We start from the raw sequence: 26,127 nt of genomic DNA, 5'->3' as shown, positions 1-26,127 counted from the left end.
AGGTTAATACGTGGGGATGGGATGAGGAGTAAGGGCAATAATACTACGACAGGAGTATGGAGGAAAATGTGCGGGAACAGGATGAGTTTGGAGGATAATACACTGGAATGGGATGAGGAGTACAGGTGATAATACGTGGGGACAGAATGAGTACGGAGAATACTCAGAAATGGGATAGTGTAAGGTCAATAATACACAGGGACTGGATGAGGAGTATAGAAGATAGTAATAAGGAATGTGTTAAGGAATACAGAAGATAATACACAGGGACAGGGTGAGGAGTAAGGGAAATACTTGGCGACTGGATGAGGAATACTGATGGTACGCAGGAAAGGAAAACTGAGAATAATACATGAGGATGTGACGAGTATGGAGGAGGATAATACGCAGGGTTGGGTTAGTATAGATGATATCACACAAGGGTAGGATCTGTACTATAAAGGATCTGCGGGGGTGAGATAAGTGGTATGAAGGATAATACGCAGGGATGGGATAAGGAGTAGAGAGGATAATGTGCGGCAATGAGATGAGTATAGAGGAGAATCTGCAAGAACAGGATGAGGAATACTGAGGATAATATGATGGGATGGGATAAGGAGTACAGAGGATAAAATGTGGAGATGGGAAGAGTATGGAGGATAATGTGTTGGGATGCCTACAGAGGATAGTACGCGGGAAAGGAATGAGTACTAGGGAAAATATGCAGGGACAGGGTGAGTGTGGAGGTTAATATTAAGGGATGAGTAGTGCGTATAATACACAAGGAGTGGGATGAGCAAGGACAATAATACTTGGAGTACTTAAGATAATACGCAGGAATGGGATAAGGGAATACAGGATAATAGGCTTGGATGGGATTTGTACTTTGGAGGATAATAAAGGGATGGGATGTGGAGAACAGAGAAAAAACGCAGGAACAGGATGAGGAGTATGGAGCATAATATGCAGGGAAGGATTGAGTACCGAGGATGATAATACACGGGGATGGGATGAGTACAGAGGGAGATTATATGCAGGGGAATGGTAAGTACAGAGGAGGTTACACAAGGGTAGGAGCTGTCGAGATCCAGGTGAGGGTATTGACTACATAAATCTCAGATGATAGAGTTGGGGAGGCCAAGCCTCATGGCAATGCTTTTGGGGACATTAACTTAACGATTGGGAAAATGGCCAAAGGTCTCAAGAACCTTAATGAGGGGGGAAGGGAAGTAGACAGGTTTGTTGAGCACTTACAGGCTTGCCCACCTATTGACACACCAGTGATATCTGCACAAAAGTGCATTGCTGTCCGCAAGTGCTCAATCACCAAGGCGTATAAGAGGGGGGACAGGAGAAATCCGTGTCTGGTTCCATTACTAATGAAAATAGTGACTTGGTTGGAGTTCCACAAGTGTAAAAGTGTGTTCATGCTGAATGTGCCTGGGCCAGAGTAGGCAGAGCAGTTTCCGGAATACATTGCGCTCGGGTTCGAGGAGGCTGAGGTTAAAGATGGAGAGAGGTTATATAAAGAGTGGTAATAATTTGCGAAGCTGCTGTTATGGACTGGGATCCCTGCTTGGTTCTTACCCAGTACAATACATGGAGAGGCTTTTCTGTCTCGGAGGGCTCGTGCTATCTGTCTACCTGGTTTGTTCCCGCATTGATAGAATGATAAGTGTGTGGAGTATTTGTTGTTTGGTATCAATGAGGCTTTTGAGTTCACGTCTGACTCGTAAATTCCCGGACGGTAAAATGCTGCACGGACTGCGTGTGATTAGCCTCCAGGCTATGAAGGATAAGATAGGAGGGAATGTCACTAAGAACCAGATGGATTTTTAAGACACGACCTGTGTTTGATCAATGTTCCCCGGAGGTTATGTTTCAATATCTCCCTTTGATGAACTGCAGGGTTATTTGCTTGAGTTTAGTCTGGCAGAGCTGGTCTTGCATGTTGTAGGGCAGCCAATTTTGAGCCCTTTTGCAATTGGATTCTTTAATCTTGCTCTGTTCTTTGCTATTCAGCAAACCTCCCCCTGTTATCAGTGATGCCTCAGATGGATGTTGTTAGGCACTTCCCGCCCTCACTGGGCTGAATATGTAGTGAGAATGTACATGTGAGACACCCACCCTCCCTGCTCTCAGCTGTTTGCCTCATGGCTGCCATATCCTGCCACGAGCCTTAACTAGTAATGGGAATTTCGGCTCTTCTTAGTGAGCTGGCACCTCAGGCTCCGCTCACTAAGAAGAGCCGGCTCTTCTGGCTCCCAATGAAATATATAATAGGGAGCCACAGGCCAGTCAATCATCTCACGCCACTCCACTTATAACCCAATTGTATCGAGTTAAAGGGGGTGTGGTGAGATGGTTAGGGGCAGTGCTTAGGTAGCCATCAGCTCACTAAGGGGAGCCGGCTCCCTCCATTCACAAACAAGAGCCAGCTCTTAAACAGCACTAGCTCTTACTAAAAAGACAACATACACAGAAAAAGTCCTTCAATGGTCAAATAACTAAATATACATAATAAATAGATCACAGTAACCTGTATAGAGGTGTAGAAGGTCTAGTCCTCAGAAACATTCAAGGTATTTTCTCAAAAACAAGTATTGCACCTTATCCAGAAGAGGACAAGAAACACTTACATAGGTATATAGAGACCAAGGGTGGGCTCCACCTAACACATGTTTTGTCTTCATCAGGGGTATGTGTGTATATACCTGTGTATGTGTCCTGAGTTATTCCTCTAGGAAATGGGCAGTACTTTTTTTTTTGTAAGCAAATACCTTGACTTGTTCTGAGGACTAGACCTTCTACACCTCTATACAGGTTTCTGTCATCTATTTATTATGTATATGTAGCTATTTGACCATTCATGGACCTTTTCTGTGTATGTTGTCTTTCGGGGTGAACCAGAGATACTTGGCCGCTTCCAAAGTGGGCATGGAGTGCAAAGGAAAAACCCGATCTGAAGGAGATGTTCCTTTCTTGGAGTAGAGTGAGAGGAGGGCAGATGATAAGTCTAGGAATAAAGACATCTTTGCTCCATCAGTCCAAAGCTCCTCTCCTTGTAGCCTTCAGGGAATAGCAGGATGTTGTTCCATCTGTTCCTATTCATCCAAATCAATCTAGGTGTGAAGCCAATTGACGTTGGTGAACAGCTTCAGGGTGCGTTCACACGTTGCAGTTAAAACTGCATCGCAATCAGCTTTGAGGTGGTATTAGGTGCAGTTTTGTCAATTGAACAGGTGAAAGACCTGAACTGAATGGGTGAATGTGATTTTGAAGGAGAAACCTGCCCCACAAATGTCATTCACTCATTCAGTTCATGTCTTTCACCTGTTCAATTGACAAAACTGCACCTAAAACCACCTCAAAGCTGATTGCGATGCAGTTTTAACTGCAACGTGTGAACGCACCCTCAACATCAGCCTTCTCCTTGATTTCAAGATCTGCAGAGATTTCAGATCTAGGCCTCAATTCTGTCCTGGTGAAGATAACGTCCATTTCTACATTTATTCCTGGTATTTATTCCTTTGGGATCCATTGCAACAGTGTCCATGTCCCTCTTAGAGGGAAGTAGGGCGCTTGAAGGTTAAGATTTCCCTTAGGGGTGAGGACAGCGACCTCTGGTGGTAGATTGGAGTGTAAACAGGCAAATTCAGCAGGACTGTTGGCAATAGTTAGTTGTTGAACGGACATGTTACAGGGGTAGTCTGGAAAGAGAATGGTTTAGCCTCTGTGGTTGGTGGTCTGGGAGAAGACCTCTTCTCAGGTTTAAATAAAGATCACTTGTAGGGGGCTGTTAGCTGGGTCACCAAGCCTGGAGTTTAAGGAATAGGAGACATCATGGTGCTGCACTGTTTTCCCCTTTCCCTGTCGCAGGAACAAATTGTGGGTGCAGATTCACTGGAGGTCAAAATAGTGAAAGCCGCGGTATGCCTGTTGAGGAGGATCCAGGCGGGTTGTGGAATTAGGCAAGGGAGGATGGCACTCCGGTGTCTGAGGCAGAGTCAGGGCAGCACAAGGTGTAGTTGAGGCAGAAGTCTTGCACTTCTGGGGAGAGGAGGTTTACTCCTGAGAAGATTTAATGGCTTGCGACCGCCCTGTGTTCTCCTTGCCGGGTGCTGAGGCAGGTGAGCTGGTTGGTGCACGGTGGCTGGACACTTCAGTCAAGGGATGCAGTGATATTGTAGCGGCGTGAAGTAGTTAAATATTGGTGTGATAGATACCGATTGGTTCAGAAGGCATTTAGTAGACATTCTAGAACCAGATTTCCCCTTTAGAAGGATAGAAGTCCCTATTGCTGAAGCCCAAAATGTAGCTCTCTTCACCAGCATCCACCACCTTGCATTGCAAGCCACTTCCCCTTGTTAATTTTATTAACTTTTTAAATCTTTTCATGTTCAGATCCGTGCACTAGTTTCCGGATGAGGATTTTTTTTTTTTAATTAAATGGTCAACCAGGGGGCTTCAGAAAGTCTTTTTCCCAATTTTACATAGTCGGTTAGATACAACAAAGACACAATATTGGGTGGCCAAGTATTTGGCAGGTTAAATGGCTGTGTTTGCTCTTTGTGATAAATAACTGTGTTTTGGCGAACATTAACTTTCAGAAAAGTCCATTGTCACTGCCCTATGATAGACCTGGGCAACTTCCTCCATATTTCCCAGTACTGACACATGTCCTTACTGTGCACTTTGGTGGTAGATTCTTTGACTGATCTGACAATAGGGTCCATACACAACGTCTAAGTATCCCATAACCTGTCACATGGCCGCGTATTGAAAACAAAGGTCTCAAGACTTCCTTTCCACGGCCGGAACATGCGCCACTCTCCATTCACATCTATCGGAGTGCTGGACACAGACTGGCGAATCCTGGTTTTTAGGATAGGTGCTCTCTGAGACCCCCTACCCCCCTTTCCAGATTTTTGGCCAGCAGGCTGCAGGGAGAGCTGCTGCACCTTATAGATAATGTAAATATTGACTTTATATGTTACTAAATTTTGATAAGGATAATATCAACACATTCGCTCTCTGACGGCGTGATCATTTTTTTTTGTTTTACAAAAATTGAGCAAAACAATGAACATTGGATCCTCTTCGCCTAATGTGGCTACATATTAACAGCGCAAACCAGAACATGTCCATAAAGTTATATGTAACACCAAGAACACTCACACATTCCTGAATAAAGTTTGTATTGCACACCATCCTCCATTACTTACACCCATGTTATGACGTTCTCACTCAGATTCTTATGAAGTGCGGAGGGTTCTGTTATTGTGCGGATAATACAATGGCGCACATCTAAACGTGACTTTTGTTATCTCAGCTTGGATTATGGATATTTAGTTTTGTTATTCGGGTTACTGTTGTATAAAGTAGAGTACAATAATACTCTGCAAAAAATGTTTGGTGCCCCCTGTAGATTTAACGTTCCCTACATATTTTGGCGAATATACACATGTGAGGAGATCACACATACCCCACATCTTACTGTTTTAAGGAAAGTATATAAGTATTTTGGATTTATACATATTTTATAAGAAATTTTGAATCTTCGTGTCATTTTTGCATTTTGCTTTTCTTGCTGTGAAGTTGCATGAAGGTGGTAGTGTGGATGAAGTTATTTTTGTGTACATGGTAGGCTGTGATTTCTCAAAAAAAAAATTAAAGGGGTTGTCCGAGTTTTTGAAAAAAAACTAAAAGTGGCCGGGACAGGGCTGCTTAAAAACAAATAAAGATGTACTTACCTCCCGGTGCCCTCCCGTATCCAGCGCTGCTGTCACTCCGGTCCGGGCGCCATGTAAACAAACATGGCCGCCGGAGCAGCGCTGGACTCCGACAACCTTCCGGCCCCCATACACAATGCTGTGTATAGGGACGGATAGGCGTGCCCGGTTTGTTTACATGGCGCCCGGAATGGAGTGACAGCAGCGCTGGATACGGGAGGGCACCGGGAGGTAAGTACAGCTTTATTTTTTTTTAAGCAGCCCTGTCCCGGCCACTTTTAGCTTTTTTTCAAAAACTCGGACAACCCCTTTAATTATGAGCTTGTTACCGTATATACTCGAGTATAAGCCGAGGCCCCCAACTTTACCACCAATACAAGGGAAAACCTATTGACTTGAGTATAAGCCGATGGTGGGAGATGCATTGGTCACAGCCCCCCTGTAGTACACGGCCGGCCAGCCCCCCTGTAGTACACGGCCGGCCAGCCCCCCTGTAGTACACATCTCACCTTCAGGCGGTCCCGATGTTCGGCGTGGCTCTTCTTCCGTCTTCTCTGCGATTTTCCGGTGCCCACAGCCACTTGTATGTATGTTCTATGGCACAGAAGCGTTGGAGCGCCCTGCAGCTGCCCGTTTGGTCCTATAGACATTGGTGCCCTCTTCTAGGCTATAACATTTTAGTTTTTCCGTTATTGGCGCCATGTGTGGGCATTTTTTTTTCCGGGATGAGATATATTTTCCAGTGATGCCATTTTGGGGTTGGTTTCCCCTATTATTGAAAACATATTAACTTCTTTTGGGGGTTGAAGAGTAGAAAACCATTAATTATGTAATTGATTTTTTTACTTTATTTTTTTAGTGTTCACCTCCTGTATACCACCTTATAGCCTAATAAACGTCTTATTTTTATTCTATGCGTCAGTACGATTATTATTATTTTCCGTGTACAGAGCTATATGAGGCTCGTTTTCTACGTAACACATTGTCCTTGTCCATGCCGTGTACTGGGAAGCAGGTTTGTTTAAACTATTTTATAGACCACCCCCTAGGGCAGTGGTGGCGAGCCTATGGCACGGGCGCCAGAGATGGCACTCAGGTCATCGCCCCAGGACAGAGTTCAACAAATCTACCGAATCTTCCTGCAGTACCAGGCAACTTAAGAGATGCTGCTCTCAGCGCTATTGTAAAGCGACGATTCATTGACTGTTTGGAACTGCGGGGGGGAAAAAAAAGGTGTGGACAGAACTGCATTATCTATGGAGGTCATCCTGCTGGACCCACCATTCTCCCTGTACAGAGACTCCTCATCCCCCTCCCGTATACCCCCCCCTCAGCTCCTCATCCCCTCCCGTATACCCCCCCCCTCAGCTCCTCATCCCCTCCTGTATACCACCCCCCCTCAGCTCCTCATCCCCTCCTGTATACCACCCCCCCCTCAGCTCCTCATCCCCTCCTGTATACCACCCCCCCTCAGCTCCTCATCCCCTCCTGTATACCACCCCCCCTCAGCTCCTCATCCCCTCCTGTATACCACCCCTCAGCTCCTCATCCCCTCCTGTATACCACCCCCCCCTCAGCTCCTCATCCCCTCCTGTATACCACCCCCTCAGCTCCTCATCCCCCTCCTGTATACCACCCCCCCTCAGCTCCTCATCCCCTCCTGTATACCCCCCCCCTCAGCTCCTCATCCCCTCCTGTATACCACACCCCCCTCAGCTCCTCATCCCCCTCCTGTATACCACCCCCCTTAGCTCCTCATCCCCTCCTGTATACCACCCCCCCTCAGCTCCTCATCCCCTCCTGTATACCCCCCCCCCCTCAGCTCCTCATCCCCTCCTGTATACCCCCCCCCCTCAGCTCCTCATCCCCTCCTGTATACCCCCCCCCCTCAGCTCCTCATCCCCTCCTGTATACCCCCCCCCCTCAGCTCCTCATCCCCTCCTGTATACCACCCCCCCTCAGCTCCTCATCCCCTCCCCCTCAGCTCCTCATCCCCTCCCCCTCAGCTCCTCATCCCCTCCCCCTCAGCTCCTCATCCCCTCCCCCTCAGCTCCTCATCCCCTCCCCCCTCAGCTCCTCATCCCCCTCCTGTATACCACCCCCCCTCAGCTCCTCATCCCCCTCCTGTATACCACCCCCCCTCAGCTCCTCATCCCCCTCCTGTATACCACCCCCCCTCAGCTCCTCATCCCCCTCCTGTATACCACCCCCCCTCAGCTCCTCATCCCCCTCCTGTATACCACCCCCCCTCAGCTCCTCATCCCCCTCCTGTATACCACCCCCCCTCAGCTCCTCATCCCCCTCCTGTATACCACCCCCCCTCAGCTCCTCATCCCCCTCCTGTATACCACCCCCCCTCAGCTCCTCATCCCCCTCCTGTATACCACCCCCCCTCAGCTCCTCATCCCCCTCCTGTATACCACCCCCCCTCAGCTCCTCATCCCCCTCCTGTATACCACCCCCCCTCAGCTCCTCATCCCCCTCCTGTATACCACCCCCCCTCAGCTCCTCATCCCCCTCCTGTATACCACCCCCCCTCAGCTCCTCATCCCCCTCCTGTATACCACCCCCCCTCAGCTCCTCATCCCCCTCCTGTATACCACCCCCCCTCAGCTCCTCATCCCCCTCCTGTATACCACCCCCCCTCAGCTCCTCATCCCCCTCCTGTATACCACCCCCCCTCAGCTCCTCATCCCCCTCCTGTATACCACCCCCCCTCAGCTCCTCATCCCCCTCCTGTATACCACCCCCCCTCAGCTCCTCATCCCCCTCCTGTATACCACCCCCCCTCAGCTCCTCATCCCCCTCCTGTATACCACCCCCCCTCAGCTCCTCATCCCCCTCCTGTATACCACCCCCCCTCAGCTCCTCATCCCCCTCCTGTATACCACCCCCCCTCAGCTCCTCATCCCCCTCCTGTATACCACCCCCCCTCAGCTCCTCATCCCCCTCCTGTATACCACCCCCCCTCAGCTCCTCATCCCCCTCCTGTATACCACCCCCCCTCAGCTCCTCATCCCCCTCCTGTATACCACCCCCCCTCAGCTCCTCATCCCCCTCCTGTATACCACCCCCCCTCAGCTCCTCATCCCCCTCCTGTATACCACCCCCCCTCAGCTCCTCATCCCCCTCCTGTATACCACCCCCCCTCAGCTCCTCATCCCCCTCCTGTATACCACCCCCCCTCAGCTCCTCATCCCCCTCCTGTATACCACCCCCCCTCAGCTCCTCATCCCCCTCCTGTATACCACCCCCCCTCAGCTCCTCATCCCCCTCCTGTATACCACCCCCCCTCAGCTCCTCATCCCCCTCCTGTATACCACCCCCCCTCAGCTCCTCATCCCCCTCCTGTATACCACCCCCCCTCAGCTCCTCATCCCCCTCCTGTATACCCCCCCTCAGCTCCTCATCCCCTCCTGTATACCCCCCCTCAGCTCCTCATCCCCCTCCTGTATACCACCCCCCCTCAGCTCCTCATCCCCTCCTGTATACCACCCCCACCCCCCCTCAGCTCCTCATCCCCTCCTGTATACCCCCCCCCTCAGCTCCTCATCCCCTCCTGTATACCACCCCCCCTCATCCCCCTCCTGTATACCACCCCCCCTCATCCCCCTCCTGTATACCACCCCCCCTCATCCCCCTCCTGTATACCACCCCCCCTCATCCCCCTCCTGTATACCACCCCCCCTCATCCCCCTCCTGTATACCACCCCCCCTCATCCCCCTCCTGTATACCACCCCCCCTCATCCCCCTCCTGTATACCACCCCCCCTCATCCCCCTCCTGTATACCACCCCCCCCCTCATCCCCCTCCTGTATACCACCCCCCCCTCATCCCCCTCCTGTATACCACCCCCCTCATCCCCCTCCTGTATACCACCCCCCCCTCATCCCCCTCCTGTATACCACCCCCCCCCATCCCCCTCCTGTATACCACCCCCCCCTCATCCCCCTCCTGTATACCACACCCCCTCATCCCCCTCCTGTATACCACACCCCCTCATCCCCCTCCTGTATACCACACCCCCTCATCCCCCTCCTGTATACCACACCCCCTCATCCCCCTCCTGTATACCACCCCCCCTCAGCTCCTCATCCCCCTCCTGTATACCACCCCCCCTCAGCTCCTCATCCCCTCCTGTATACCACCCCCCTTAGCTCCTCATCCCCTCCTGTATACCACCCCCCTTAGCTCCTCATCCCCTCCTGTATACCACCCCCCCCTCAGCTCCTCATCCCCTCCTGTATACCACCCCCCCCTCAGCTCCTCATCCCCTCCTGTATACCCCCCCCCCTCAGCTCCTCATCCCCTCCTGTATACCCCCCCCCCCTCAGCTCCTCATCCCCTCCTGTATACCCCCCCTCAGCTCCTCATCCCCTCCTGTATACCCCCCCCTCAGCTCCTCATCCCCTCCTGTATACCCCCCCCTCAGCTCCTCATCCCCTCCTGTATACCACCCCCCCTCATCCCCTCCTGTATACCCCCCCCTCAGCTCCTCATCCCCTCCTGTATACCACCCCCCCTCAGCTCCTCATCCCCTCCTGTATACCACCCCCCCTCAGCTCCTCATCCCCTCCTGTATACCACCCCCCCTCAGCTCCTCATCCCCTCCTGTATACCACCCCCCCTCAGCTCCTCATCCCCTCCTGTATACCACCCCCCCTCAGCTCCTCATCCCCTCCTGTATACCACCCCCCCTCAGCTCCTCATCCCCTCCTGTATACCCCCCCTCAGCTCCTCATCCCCCTCCTGTATACCACCCCCCCTCAGCTCCTCATCCCCCTCCTGTATACCACCCCCCTCAGCTCCTCATCCCCCTCCTGTATACCACCCCCCCTCAGCTCCTCATCCCCTCCTGTATACCACCCCCCCTCAGCTCCTCATCCCCTCCTGTATACCCCCCCCCTCAGCTCCTCATCCCCCTCCTGTATACCACCCCCCCTCAGCTCATCCCCCTCCTGTATACCACCCCCCTCAGCTCCTCATCCCCCTCCTGTATACCACCCCCCCCTCAGCTCCTCATCCCCTCCTGTATACCACACCCCCCTCAGCTCCTCATCCCCCTCCTGTATACCACCCCCCCTCATCCCCCTCCTGTATACCACCCTCCCTCATCCCCCTCCTGTATACCACACCCCCTCCTGTATACCACCCCCTCAGCTCCTCATCCCCCTCCTGTATACCCCCCTCAGCTCCTCATCCCTTCCTGTATACCACCCCCTCAGCTCCTCATCCCTCCTGTATACCACCCCCTCAGCTCCTCATCCCTTCCTGTATACCACCCCCTCAGCTCCTCATCCCCTCCTGTATACCACCCCCCCTCATCCCCCTCCTGTATACCACACCCCCTCATCCCCCTCCTGTATACCACCCCCTCAGCTCCTCATCCCATCCTGTATACCCCCCTTCAGCTCCTCATCCCATCCTGTATAACCCCCTCAGCTCCTCATCCCCTCCTGTATACCACCCCCTCAGCTCCTCATCCCCTCCTGTATACCACCCTCTCATCTCCTCTTCTCCCCGTTACCTCAGGAGCACAGCCGCTCTTACTGCTCCTTCAGCCATTTGCCGCCTCTGCTCGTATTCCCGCGCTGATGATGGTGACAGGTGCAGGCACGTGACCGGGTGACGTCACGGCGCACAGATCCATTCATGCACCTGCCATATTCACAGGAATCAACAAATGTTACTTCCGGTACAGTGACGGCTTATTACAGAGCTGCTAAAGCGGAAGACTACATGTCCCGGCGTACACTGCTGCCGAACCGGAAGTGGTTGCTTCTGGGCCGAGGATGGTAGGACGGAGCCGGATACATGGAGGAGGAGGACCCGAACCACAATCACTGGCAGCTGCGGCCTGACTGCGCCCCGGCCACCGAGGTCTGCCGCAAGGGAAGGGACGGGGCCGCTAGGGGAAGCAGCAGCAGCGGAGGAGGAGGACTCCCGGGCATCAGCTCCAGCGCCTCCAAGTTCTGTGAGTGTCACCGCACCAGGCTCTAGATGTGTGACCCCCGAGCCCTGACCACCGCTGACCCCTGACCACTGCTGGCTATGATAGAAAGGTGTCAGGACACACATGACATGGCAGCTCGCTGTGTATGGGGGGTGTAGTCACAGAGGGGTCAGAGCGCCCATGCTGACCCCTGACCACTGCTGGCTATGATAGAAAGGTGTCAGGACACAGGACATGGCAGCATGCTGTGTATGGGGGGTGTAGTCACAGAGGGGTCAGAGCACCCATGCTGACCCCTGACCACTGCTGGCTATGATAGAAAGGTGTCAGGACACACAGGACATGGGGGCTCGCTGTGTATGGGGGGTGTAGTCACAGAGGGGTCAGAGCGCCCATGCTGACCCCTGACCACTGCTGGCTATGATAGAAAGGTGTCAGGACACACAGGACATGGCAGCTCGCTGTGTATGGGGGGTGTAGTCACAGAGGGGTCAGAGCACCCATGCTGACCCCTGACCACTGCTGGCTATGATAGAGAGGTGTCAGGACACACAGGACATGGCAGCTCGCTGTGTATGGGGGGTGTAGTCACAGAGAGGTCAGAGCGCCCATGCTGACCCCTGACCACTGCTGGCTATTATAGAAAGGTGTCAGGACACACAGGACATGGCAGCTCCCTGTGTATGGGGGGTGTAGTCACAGAGGGGTCAGAGTGCCCATGCTGACCCCTGACCACTGCTTGCTATGATAGAAAGGTGTCAGGACACACAGGACATGGCAGCTCGCTGTGTATGGGGGGTGTAGTCACAGAGGGGTCAGAGCACCCATGCTGACCCCTGACCACTGCTGGCTATGATAGAAAGGTGTCAGGACACACAGGACATGGCAGCTTGCTGTGTATAGGGGGTGTAGTCACAGAGGGGTCAGAGCGCCCATGCTGACCCCTGACCACTGCTGGCTATGATAGAAAGGTGTCAGGACACACAGGACATGGCAGCTCGCTGTGTATGGGGGGTGTAGTCACAGAGGGGTCAGAGCGCCCATGCTGACCCCTGACCACTGCTGGCTATGATAGAAAGGTGTCAGGACATACAGGACATGGCAGCTCGCTGTGTATGGGGGGGTGTAGTCACAGAGAGGTCAGAGCACCCATGCTGACCACTGCTGGTTATGATAGAAAGGTGTCAGGACACACAGGACATGGCAGCTCGCTGTGTATAGGGGGTGTAGTCACAGAGGGGTCAGAGCACCCATGCTGACCACTGCTGGCTATGATAGAAAGGTGTCAGGACACAGGACATGGCAGCTCGCTGTGTATGGGGGGTAGTCACAGAGGGGTCAGGGCGCCCATGCTGACCCCTGACCACTACTGGCTATGATAGAAAGGTGTCAGGACACAGGACATGGCAGCTCGCTGTGTATGGGGGGTGTAGTCACAGAGGGGTCAGAGCACCCATGCTGACCACTGCTGGCTATGATAGAAAGGTGTCAGGACACACATGACATGGCAGCTCGCTGTGTATGGTGGGTGAAGTCACAGAGGAGTCAGAGCGCCCATGCTGACCCCTGACCACTGCTGGCTATGATAGAAAGGTGTCAGGACATACAGGACATGGCAGCTCGCTGTGTATGGGGGGTGTAGTCACAGAGAGGTCAGAGCACCCATGCTGACCCCTGACCACTGCTGGTTATGATAGAAAGGTGTCAGGACACACAGGACATGGCAGCTTGCTGTGTATAGAGGGTGTAGTCACAGAGGGGTCAGAGCGCCCATGCTGACCCCTGACCACTGCTGGCTATGATAGAAAGGTGTCAGGACACACAGGACATGGCAGCTCGCTGTGAATGGGGGGGTGTAGTCACAGAGGGGTCAGAGCACCCATGCTGACCCCTGACCACTGCTGGCTATGATAGAAAGGTGTCAGGACACACAGGACATGGCAGCTCGCTGTGTATGGGGGTGTAGTCACAGAGGGGTCAGAGCGCCCATGCTGACCCCTGACCACTGCTGGCTATGATAGAAAGGTGTCAGGACACACAGGACATGGCAGCTCGCTGTGTATGGGGGGTGTAGTCACAGAGGGGTCAGAGCGCCCATGCTGACCCCTGACCACTGCTGGCTATGATAGAAAGGTGTCAGGACACACAGGACATGGCAGCTCGCTGTGTATGGGGGGTGTAGTCACAGAGGGGTCAGAGCACCCATGCTGACCACTGCTGGCTATGATAGAAAGGTGTCAGGACACACAGGACATGGCAGCTCTCTGTGTATGGGGGGTGTAGTCACAGAGGGGTCAGAGCACCCATGCTGACCCCTGACCACTGCTGGCTATGATAGAAAGGTGTCAGGACACACAGGACATGGCAACTTGCTGTGTATGGGGGGCTGTAGTCACAGAGAGGTCAGAGCGCCCATCAGGCCTGCAGAGATGGTGTGATCCTGCGAGGTGCAGGCACAGTATTGGTGCTAAGACAGATACAGACGGTCCCCTACTTAAGAACACTCAACTTACAGACAACCCCTAGTCACAAACGGACCTCTGGTAATTGGTAAGTAACAGCACTTTAGTCCTAGGCTACAATAAGCAGCTGTAACAGTTATCACAGGCGTCTGAATTTAAGATTTTTTTGTTAAACCTTATGACAACCCAACATTTTTAAAATCCCATTGTCACACAGGCCGAAAACAATTTGGCTGGAGCTACAATTCTAAAATATACAGTTCCGACTTACATACAAATTCAAGTTAAGAACAAACCTACAGAACCTATCTTGTACGTAATCTGGTGATTGTGTGTGTATAATATATATATATTATATTAGTGTGTATGTGAGTGGTGGTATAAAATATTTGCAGACTCCTCCTCCTCATCTGATTGGATAATTCTGCTCTTGCAGTGATGAATGTGATTACAGTGGATGATTATAAGAATACGTATTGGCCGAAGCTGGATAGCGCCATTGACCAGCTGCTGACTCAGAGCCCGGGGGACTATATCCCCATCTCGTATGAGCAGATCTATAGGTAACGTCATGGCGGGGCCCCCTTACTTGCCCTTCCTCCCCCTTTCGCCCTCTGATCTGTGTCTCTGATTACAGCTGTGTGTATAAGTGTGTGTGTCAGCAGCACTCGGAGCAGATGTACAGCGACCTCATGTGCAAGATCACCGCTCACCTGGAGAAGGTGTCATTGGAGCTGCAGGTAAGTGGCCCTCACCCCGCTGCTGCAGGCTTTGATGGCGCCGCTGCTCTCTGGCGATTGGTGGCCTGTATTCTGCAGTAACCCTTTCCTCCCTGTGTTGCAGGCGACCTCTCCAGAACATTATATAGAGAAATTTAATCTTGCTCTGAGCCAGTATATGGGGGCGCTGCACAGCATTGTCCCCCTCTTCATCTATATGGTAAGTCCACTCACTAACAGCTCCTGGCCCCGCCCCCTGCAGCCACCGACTGTTTTTTGTTTTTATTTTTTTTTTTTAAAACCTTTTTACCAGAACAAGTTTTATATAGAAACAAAACTGAACAGGGACCTGAAGGACGACCTCATCCAACTCTTCACTGAGCACGTGGCCGAGAAGCACATCTACAGCCTAATGCGTAAGATAAGGGAGAACCTTAGTGACATCCTTCCCTTCCTGTGGATTATGGGGAGGGCGGAGCTTAGTGAAATCCGTCCCGGGGGTTATGGGGAGGGCGGGGCTTAGTGAAATCAGTCCCGGGGGTTATGGGGAGGGCGGGGCTTGGTGACATCCGTCCCGGGGGTTATGGGGAGGGCGGGGCTTAGTGAAATCAGTCCCGGGGGTTATGGGGAGGGCGGGGCTTGGTGACATCCTTCCCGGAGCTATGGCAGAGGATAAGGGCTTAGTGACTTCTTTACTGGGCATCCAGGGCATGGCTGGGGGTTGTTGTTGGACATCGGCTATGCCTGGGGTCAGTCCTGGAGGTTCATCCATCTGTTTCTTCTTGCAGCCCTGTTACTGGAGGCGCAGTCCACACCGTTCCAGATCACTCCGTCCACCATGGCGAGTATAATAAAGGGGCTGTACACACTGAGACCAGGTAACTGCAGCCTGCGGAGTACCCCATGTCACCTGATTGGGGGTCCTTGTGTATAGTGGTCAGTGCTGGGCCCCTGTATTACCTGGGTGGTGATGGGTGCTCCTGTGTGTTTGGGTCAGTGCTGGGCCCCTGTATTACCTGGGTGGTGATGGGTGCTCCTGTGTGTAGTGGTCAGTGCTGGGCCCCTGTATTACCTGGGTGGTGATGGGTGCTCCTGTGTGTAGTGGTCAGTGCTGGGACCTTGTATTACCTGGGTGGTGATGGGTGCTCCTGTGTGTAGTGGTCAGTGCTGGGCCCTTGTATTACCTGGGTGGTGATGGGTGCTCCTGTGTGTAGGGGTCAGTGCTGGGCCCTTGTATTACCTGGGTGGTGATGGGTGCTCATGTGTGTAGGGGTCAGTGCTGGGCCCTTGTATTACCTGGGTGGTGATGGGTGCTCCTGTGTGTAGGGGTCAGTGCTGGGCCCTTGTATTACCTGGGTGGTGATGGGTGCTCCTGTGTGTAGTGGTCAGTGCTGGGCCCTTGTATTACCTGGGTGGTGATGGGTGCTCCTGTGTGTAGGGGTCAGTGCTGGGCCCTTGTATTACCTGGGTGGTGATGGGTGCTCCTGTGTGTAGTGGTCAGTGCTGGGCCCTTGTATTACCTAGGTGGTGATGGGTGCTTCTGTGTGTAGGGGTCAGTGCTGGGCTTCTGTACCTAGAATGCTCTCTCCATCCTCTTTCAGAATGGGTCCAGCTCGCACCGACGCTGTTCTCAAAGTTCATCCCCAATATTCTGCCACCAGCCATGGAGTCGGAGCTGCAGGATTATGCGGCACAGGACCAGAAGCTGCAGCAGGACCTCATGCAGAATGGATTCAATAGGTAAGTGAGTCAGGGTATCACAGGGTCACATGACCAGGATGAGTGACCTGACTTTGGAGGCAGCTTCTTAAATATATTGACCTTCAATATTCAAGCAGGGAGACACGTGTAGGGGGGAAGTGGGAAGACACAAGTATCATCATATATTTTACTGAAAAATCTGCGCACCCTGTGACCCTCCTAGAGCACAGGTAAAAGAATAACAAAATGCCATCATAATCAACATATAATTTAGTTTATCACTTGTTGTGAACACTGCAACAGAACATAACGTTTAAATGTTCAATTCGCATCTATTGCTTCATATAATTTTATTAAAAAATCATGTATCAATGAAAGCGTCTGTTCATCCTGCCGAAAATGAAAGGTTACAAACAGTGGGGTACAACGAAATAAGAGGTTGAAAACTCTAAGGCTAAATTCACATGAATGTGTGCCCGCCGTACCGTAGCACGGCGCGCACAAATCGGCGCCACACTGCCGACTTGGAGTAGCTACGCAAACTACGTAGCTACTCTGAGTCGGCAGTACAGTGAAGCGCAGACTAATGCGGGGACCTTGCGGCCGGTGCACAGCTGTGTGCACTTTACGAGACATGCTGAATGCGAGGTCAGCGAGAAATCGGGACAGCGGGCGGGATGTGGGGAGGTGATGTGTGTCGGGGGTTGGAGGGTGGCGTAAGAATGGAGAAGGGAGCGTGAGGGGCAGGCGTATTCTCTTGAAATTCTCACATGGAGGAGCAATTTCCTGAGGATGGGGGTGGAAAACTACTCCTCTTCAGCCCCGCCTAACTTCACTAGTCACACATCACATGTCATTCAAAGGTAATATATAAGTTATCTTTTGTTCTGTAAAACCGATTTTTCCCCTTCACCACGACGGCACCAACCAGAGAGAGGGATCCGCCCCCAGGGACAGGAAACCTGAGCATAAAAACATGCTCCTCCTATTCTGCCTCAGTGGTTTCCTGTCCCTGGAAGGGACCTGAGCGTGGGCTGAGGGAACCTCTGGTTGGTTCCGTCGGGTGCCCGCAGTTCTGACTTACCGGGGGGGCGCGTCGCGTCTCTCTGGAGAAGGCTGGCTCCACGTGGTCCTTCTCCTCCTGTGTTGCGCCTCGCTGTGGTGGCTGATGCGCGCGACCGGAAGCGCTTGCTCTTCACTTCCGGGTCGCATCGGCGCTGCCTGGAACGGAGTGGGCAGCGTGAAGACAGGAGGAAAAGAAGAGAAAACCCACCGGTGAGATATCCACCGGGGTATTTGTGGAGCTGGCTGGGCTCGTTCTGTGCATATGTGTATATGCAATAGAAGAACGAGCCGGCAAAGCTGGAACCGGAAGGGGGCGTGGCCTGGCTGGATTCTCTTCACATTTAAGCGCCATGCAGGAGTAAGCATTTGGTGCTTTGCAGCTCAGGCCAGGAGAATGGCGGATAAGCGTGAGCTCCCTGAACCCCTGAAGAACCCAACTCCGGTAATGAAGGTGTGGTGAGTTACCCGATGGGGCATTTTTACTTACACACACTAATGTTCTGATTCTTAATGGTTTTAGGGAGAAGAAACTCCCAAGAAAGCCACTAGGAAAACACACCACAGGGAATGTAGGATGTGCGGTAGGAAGTTGCCGTCTGGTTATGAAAAAAATACGTGTGCTTCCTGTATTGGAAAGATTATCTCAGAGGAATCCTCCTCATGGCTGGAGACCCTTCGTTCGGTAATTAGAGAAGAGGTCCAATTGACAGTAAAAGAAACGATTAATCCGGCACCTATATTACCGGATAAAAATTTTCCGGGTCCTTCCACTGTAACAGCCCCGGAAGACCCTTCAAACTCTGAAGAAGAGGGTATTATTCAGGATGAAACAACCTCTTCGCTCTCTGAGGAGGAATTGACGGGGCGTCCTTTATTCCTAACGGAGGACACTGATCAATTGTTAAAAATGATTAGAGCCACTATGGACATTGAGGAAAAGAGAGAGCCAAAGTCAGTCCAGGACATTATGTTTGAAAGTTTAGCGGAAAAGAAAAAACGCACTTTTCCCATTCATAACACTATTTCCACATTAATTTCAAAGGAGTGGGAAAACCCTGACAAGAAATCCTTTATTTCCAGAGCAATTAAAAGGAAATACCCTTTTGATTTGGATAATACTTCATCCTGGGGCCCTCCACCTAAAGTGGATGCTTCGATCATAAAAATGGGCCGTGGGGCTTTCCTACCCTTTGAAGATATTAGTTCCCTAAAGGATCCTTTAGATAGGAAAGCGGATGGATACCTTAAAAAAACTTGGGAATCTTCGACAAATGCGTTCAAACCAGCTGTGGCAGCCGCTTGCACGGCCCGAGCAGTATTGATGTGGTTAGGCCAATTGGGGAATGATATACAAAATAAAGTCCCTAGAGAAAGTCTGCAGTCCTCTATTGCAAATATACAGAAAGGAGCGGCTCTTTTAGCAGACGCCTCGATTGATAGTCTGAGACTATCAGCAAGATCTGCGGCACTATCAAACTCTGCAAGAAGAGCCCTCTGGCTAAAAGACTGGTCGGGTGATTTGGCCTCTAGGAGCAGACTGTGTAATATACCCTGTAATGGAGATTTTTTATTCGGTCCCGTCCTGGATGATTTGCTAGAAAAAGCGGGGGATAAGAGGAAAGGATTCCCTTCCCCTTATGTTCCTTATAAATCAAGATCCTTTCGGTCCTTTCGTAGGGCAAGGTTTGAAAGGAGAGAGAAAGACTCCAGACCAAATTCCTCCAGACCACAGAGGAATAGAGGGTTCTTATTTAACCAGTCTAGGAATCAGTCCAAACCGGCCCGTTCCCATCCACAATGACATAAGGCCCCAGGTAGGAGGAAGACTTTCCTTTTTCCTCCCGGCCTGGAAAACAATATCAGACAGCAACTGGATCCTAAGTACCATCTCACAAGGCATAACCTGGGACTTTACAACGCTCCCTCCTCAGAGATTCAGAATTACAAAAGTCCCGTCCGGAAAAGGTGGACTAGCAATGATGTCAGAAATTGCTACTCTTCTTTCCAAAAAGGTACTGTGTCAGGTACCATCGGGGGAAAAGGGTCAAGGTTTTTATTCAACTCTTTTCTGGGTGAAAAAACCCAACGGGTCATTAAGAGCTATAATAAACTTAAAAGGTTTAAATTCACATCTTCAGATCCCAAGTTTCAAAATGGAAACTTTAAAGTCTGCGGTAAATCTGCTATTCCCAGGATGTTTCATGGCGTCAATAGACCTGGCAGACGCTTATTACCATATTCCAATTCATCCGGAATACCAGAAGTACCTAAGACTTGCGGTTCAAGTAGGTCAAAGGATCTTGCATTTCCAATTCAGAGCACTTCCCTTTGGCATAGCCATCGCACCAAGGGTTTTTACAAAGGTTATTTCAGAAATGGCAACCTTTATAAGAAAAGAGCCAGGTCTGTTCATCCCGTACTTAGACGATTTCCTACTAGTTGGCGCCTCAGAACATGCAGTAAGGAACCAGGTAGACAGGGTATGCAAAATCCTAGATTTCTTGGGTTGGGTCAGAAACCTAGAAAAGTCTTGTACAACCCCGTCAACACAAAAAAGTTTCCTGGGGGTGCTGCTGGATTCCCAGTGTCAAAAAACTTTCCTTCCTCTAGAAAAGCAAGAGAAAATTACAAAAGGAGTAACCGACCTAATCTCCACTCCCGAAATCTCCATCAGAGGGGCCATGTCTCTTCTGGGTTGTTTAGTGGCAAGCATTCAGGCGGTCCCCTGGGCTCAGTATTATACAAGGGAACTCCAAAATTTTCTCCTCATCACATGGGACAAGCGTCCAACATCCCTAGACAAGAAAATAAGAATTCCCGACATAGTACTAAAATCTCTAGACTGGTGGTTAGTTCCCCAAAACTTAACACAAGGTCTCCCATGGGTGTTAGACTGGGAAAGAATAATTACTACAGATGCCAGCCCCTGGGGATGGGGGGCTCAAGTAGTAGATCAGTCTTTTCAAGGCAACTGGGAACCACAAGAAGACGGCCTATCTTCCAATGCAAAAGAGTTATTGGCAGTACTAAAAGGGCTAAAAGCAGCACTTCCACTCTTACGGGAACAGAGGGTGTTAGTAAGGTCAGACAACACCACTACTGTGGCCTACATAAACAAACAGGGAGGCACAAGAGGGTTACACCTAATGCAAATTACTTCCCAGATCTTTCAGTTGGCAGAAGTTCACTTCAAATCCCTAAGTGCAGTACATATAAGGGGTACAGAAAATGTCCAGGCAGACTTTCTGAGCCGAAATTTCATCTCCCAGGGAGATTGGGCTCTGAACGAAAAAATTTTCCACATGATAACAAAATTGTGGGGGTATCCAGAAGTGGACCTCTTCGCCAACAAAGGGAATCGAAAAGTAAAAAACTTCTTTTCCCTGAATCGCAGAGACCATCCCCTGGCCATAGATGCATTCTCCCAAAATTGGGGACACTACCATCTACTCTATGCCTTCCCTCCCATGGTGTTAATACCAAGAACGGTGGGGAAGATAAAACGGGACAAAGCAAGAGTGATTCTCATTGCCCCGTTTTGGCCACGCCGTGCTTGGTTTTCAAGTCTCAGGGATATGTCAATCGCAGACCCGTGGATACTGCCCGACAGGAAAGACTTGTTATTCCAGGGTCCTATCTGTCATCCTCAAGTGAAAGGGCTTCATTTAACGGCATGGCTCTTGAAAGGTTAATCTTACAAAAGAGGGGACTTTCTTCTCGGGTAATATCCACTCTGCAGAATAGCAGGAAGCCTATCACCTACAAAATTTATTTTAGAACATGGAAGGCTTTCTTTTCATTTGTAGGAAATCATGACATATACATAGATCACCCAGACTTTAAGCTTATTCTAGGCTTCTTACAGTTGGGGCTTGAAAAAGGGTTAAAACCAGCAACTTTGAAGGTTCAGGTGTCAGCCCTAGCAGCTCTTTATGACCAGGATATAGCTAGTCATCCCTGGATATCTAGATTTATTAAGGCCTCAGTGAAACTTCGTCCTTCTATTAGATCTAGACTCCCCCCTTGGGACCTGTCTTTGGTCCTGAAATCATTATCTGGTCCCCCATTTGAGCCTTTAGAAAGTATCCCAATTAAGCTTCTTACATTAAAATCAGTATTTTTAACAGCCATCACCTCGGCAAAGAGAGTAGGTGAAGTAGCGGCATTGTCATGTAGACCCCCCTACTTTTCTGTCCTACATGATAGGATTATTCTAAGACCCGACCCTGAGTTTCTTCCAAAAGTGGTCTCTAATTTTCATAGGTCCCAAGAGGTAATACTTCCATCATTTTGCACAAATCCTAGGTCAGAAGGTGAAAAATCTTTTCATAACCTTGATGTTAGACGCAGTATTCTCCAATACTTAGAGGTTTCAAAATCCTGGAGAAAATCAGATAGTTTATTTGTTCTCTTTTCAGGAAGAAACAAAGGCTCCAAGGCTTCATCTGCAACCATCGCCAGATGGATTAGAGTCACTATACAATTGGCTTACGAACTGGCTGAGAAATCTGCCCCAGAGAATATTCACGCCCATTCTGTCCGGGCACTAGCCACCTCTTGGGCAGAATTCAGACATGCCTCCTTGGACCAAATTTGTCAGGCTGCATGTTGGACTACCCCCCACACCTTCTTCAAACATTATCGGGTGAATGTGGCGGGGTCATCTGAACTTTCTTTTGGGAGGAAGGTTCTCTCCTCTGTTATCCCTCCCTAATACTTTTTCTCTGAAAATCTCTCTGGTTGGTGCCGTCGTGGTGAAGGGGAAAACAGTAGTTACTTACCGGTAATGATGTTTCCTCGAACCACGACGGCACCTGGTATATTCCCACCCAGGGTGTTCTTTCCTAAAATCTATGTTTCTATAGGATAATTCACGGGTGTTGCATACAAAAAAAAAAAAAACAAAAAAAACACATATATATTATATATATATATATATATATATATATATATATATATATATATATATATATATATATATATATTACGCATACATGGAAAACGATATATAGATTATATGTTTCTGATGTACTAATGATATGGCTCTTCCAAGTCTCTGTAAACACTGAGGCAGAATAGGAGGAGCATGTTTTTATGCTCAGGTTTCCTGTCCCTGGGGGCGGATCCCTCTCTCTGGTTGGTGCCGTCGTGGTTCGAGGAAACATCATTACCGGTAAGTAACTACTGTTTTTTTTCAGACAAATGTTTAGCGGTGTATGTGCAATTCTCTATGGGGATGCTAAAAAGGGGTCTCCTGGTGACAGGTTCCCTTTAAGTCCTACTAGAGCTATATAATTTTGGTGTCTGTGTTCATACTGACAAAAAGAATACAGGGGTGTGTAATCTGGGCCACACATTGAAAGTGAACCCTAGATCCTGAGCCACCTCATCTAAAATAGGTTCTGCAACTGCATCTCCTCCATCAAGGTGCGACTGATGTGGTGGTGCTGCCTTGTTCACCCTGGTATCACCACTCTTTTTCTTTCCCTCCTCAGGGGCGACCAGTCCCGGAAAAGGGCAGGAGAGGAGTTGTCCTATAGTAAGTATCTGGGTGTGATACCCATGTAGGCACACTATAAGGAATCTGAGCTCTTAGTGCAGGAGAGGAGGAAGAGGAGCAGGTCCAGTGAGAATGGGAGAGGAGGCGGTGCAGGTGTGGGAGGAGGCACATGCACCAGTGCGGGAGCCTGCCAAATATTGCTATTCCAGACATCAATATCAGATGTGGTGCAGGAGGGGAGGTTGTGGCAGTGCGGGAGGAGGCGGCAGTGGTGCGGGCGTTGGAAGGGGGGGACGAGGCGGTGCGGGTGGTGTAGGTGCAGGAGGAGAGGAGGCGCAGGCACTAGCGCGGGAGTCTGCCGAACAAGCAATATTAGAGAGGTTTTAGCAGGGGCATTGTCGACACCTGGGAATTCATTGGGAGATCTTTTGGGAAGAGTAATATTCCAGATATCAATATCGGATGAATGTGAATGCATTCAGTTTTGTTTCCTCACGGTCGCCCCATTCTGTTTTGCAGATGGTTCGTGCAGCAGATAAGGCTGTTTTGGGTTGTCCTGTACAGCTCCCCCTGGAGGACTGGAGTGCCGAGGCTTCTGTGGAGCCATGTGGACTTTTCCCCAGTGCCGGGCGCTCCGGCTGTATATATACATAGGAACATATAAATATATATATATATATTTTTGTTTGTTTTGAAGAAGACTTGAACTGTTGCTGCTAACAGATGGGTGCGGGACTGTGAGGCGCCCTTTCCGGCAGCGCGCTCCACACTCCTGGTGCCGCCTCATTTCAGCTGCTTTTTCATTTGTATAAAAATTGTAAAAAAACGGAAAAGAAAGAAACGTGTTTCCCGGGCCGTGGTCTCTTATTGTCCTGCTGCTTTGTATTGTCCCTGCCACCATTCATATGTGTTTTCTGCTCCCTGAAGCCTGGGCTTTAATTCCCCCCCCCCTTTGTTTTCCTTGTTCGTTTCTTACTTATGGTTTGGGCTGTTATATCCCCCAGTATTGTGTCTTTTTTGTGCCCTGGGGTTTGGGCCGTTGCTTCCCCTGTTCCTGTGTCTCCTGGGCTCTGGGACGTTTCATCCCCCATTCTTGGGGTCAGGGCTGTTACATCTTCTGTTTTAGTCTTTCCTCTGCACTGGGCCATTACTTTCCCTTTTTCCTATTTTAAGAATTTGCTTTTTCTTTTCTTCTCAGGTTTGATATTTTTATCCTTGTACTTCTCACTCTGGACCATAATTAAACTCCAACTTGTTGAGCGTGTACCGCTGCGGTCGTGTGTCTGCAAAATACTGCAGGCTCTGCTTAGCTCGAGGCTGGGATAGAAGACTCTCTGCACCACTGCCCCCAGAGCGCCCCCCTGTGTCTACAGATAAGCATGCACCGTCTACAACTCTTCATGGCTTATACAGATAGAACTATATAAGGGGCTATCGTTGGGGAAAGTGCGTGGGCTCAATGGACTGTAGACCTGCTGTGTTAGCTCATAGCTGCAGCATATTTCCTCCTCCTGTACTGCTCATTGTGACAACTCACTGCTGTTAGGGCAGGGATCTTTCCATTAAACAAGCAAAGAGCTTGCACCTGTGAACTCAAGTTCTGGTGTTTTTGGTTGAGGGTCCATATGGTGGCATCTGTATTTGTGTTGCCTGATGAAGTGGTCCAGAGGTCCATGCACATGAACGAGCCCTAATATAGTTCTGATGATGTGGCTTTGTGTTAGGTCTGTGTAGACCAGTGATTTTCAACCTTTTTTGAGCCGCGGCACACTTTTTATACTTAGAAAATCCTGGGGCACACCACCAACCAAAATAGCACAAAATGACACTGAAACAGTCTGATTATACATATAGTTAATAATATAGATTCTAAATTTATTTTACTCACTCAGTGTGAAACCTGGGCCTGTTTCGATAAACACAAAGGGATATCCTGGCAGAAATGGTGGAAAGACACACACGAAGCTATATGGTGCTGATTATTATGTGGCTCATATACTGCAAAATAAAGGGGTACAATGAGAAGTACTATGGCCATGAGGCCAGAGTACGAGTGCCAGCTCATATACTCAGCATAGGAGCTGGTACTTGTAGTACTCCAGCCTCATGACTATAGTATTTCTTATTTTACATTTCTCATTGTTATATGCAGTATACTGCTGGAGTACTACAAGTACCAGCTCATATGCTGAGTATTCTGCCAACAGTTCATATACTCAGGCAAAAGCTCATATAGTCAGCATTATTGGTAGGCATTACCTTGGAGATGGGCAAATGCGAGAGTCTCTCCGCTCTCAGGATGATGCGCCGGTCTTGGTGACGTCATTTTGTCGCGCGAGTTTCAAAGCTTGCGCATGTGTTATTGTACACGTCTACTACATTGTAAGAAGCCGTGACTGCGCATCGCTGCACATTGCCGGGAAACAAAACACAGGGGGCACCATAGTTTGGGGAACTTTCCCCGCGGCACACCTGACCATGTGTCGCGGCACACTAGTTGAAAATCACTGGTGTAGACAATGTTTCTGCTTGACTATTGTGATTGGGTCCCAATCCCTTGTTACTGGGTGGGACATGGCCTCTAAGAACAAAGAGGCACCTAAGAATGGCTACAATGAGCTGGTGGGTGCCAGTTCCCTGCTCCAGGTTGAATGTCACTTTTTTTTTTTTTTATCTGTGTGACAACTTGGGGTCCAAAGAGGCTATTGATTTGCCAAAATTTCTAGGCAAAGGTTGTCTGGCACAACAGGGGAGCAAGGGAAGTACTCACAGGTTTTCTCGAAACGCTGATACCATAAGGCGATCTACACAAGTTGCAGATTGCCATGCAGAAAATTGCTTGGAAATCCACATATAATACACATTTTTTTTTTTTTTAATGTGTTTTTCATTTTAAGTGAACCTGAAAAAACTGGAGACTTTCTTGGGTGGAAACGTATGCTCGAAATATTGAGCACCACCGATCTGTCAGAATCTAATTTATTCACGTCCCTTCAGTTTTTCTCCCCCAATTTA

General features: G+C 50.1%; 1 protein-coding gene across 1 annotated transcript; it reads left to right on the top strand.

The window, feature by feature from the left end:
* Positions 1-11,399: 11,399 nt before the first annotated feature.
* On the top strand, positions 11,400-24,376 carry CACUL1 (CDK2 associated cullin domain 1). Its single transcript, XM_072131186.1, has 9 exons — positions 11,400-11,686; positions 14,564-14,690; positions 14,765-14,867; positions 14,971-15,066; positions 15,160-15,262; positions 15,635-15,724; positions 16,448-16,586; positions 23,108-23,151; positions 23,632-24,376. Exons 1-9 carry the CDS (start codon positions 11,527-11,529, stop codon positions 23,649-23,651), a joined length of 882 nt encoding a protein of 293 aa, XP_071987287.1. The 5' UTR covers positions 11,400-11,526; the 3' UTR covers positions 23,652-24,376.
* Positions 24,377-26,127: the final 1,751 nt, after the last annotated feature.

Source organism: Engystomops pustulosus, chromosome 11 (genome assembly GCF_040894005.1).
Source record: "Engystomops pustulosus chromosome 11, aEngPut4.maternal, whole genome shotgun sequence".
Taxonomy (NCBI): domain Eukaryota; kingdom Metazoa; phylum Chordata; class Amphibia; order Anura; family Leptodactylidae; genus Engystomops; species Engystomops pustulosus.
The sequence above is the reverse complement of the archived record's forward strand: the minus strand, read 5'-3'. Positions and strand labels throughout refer to the sequence as shown.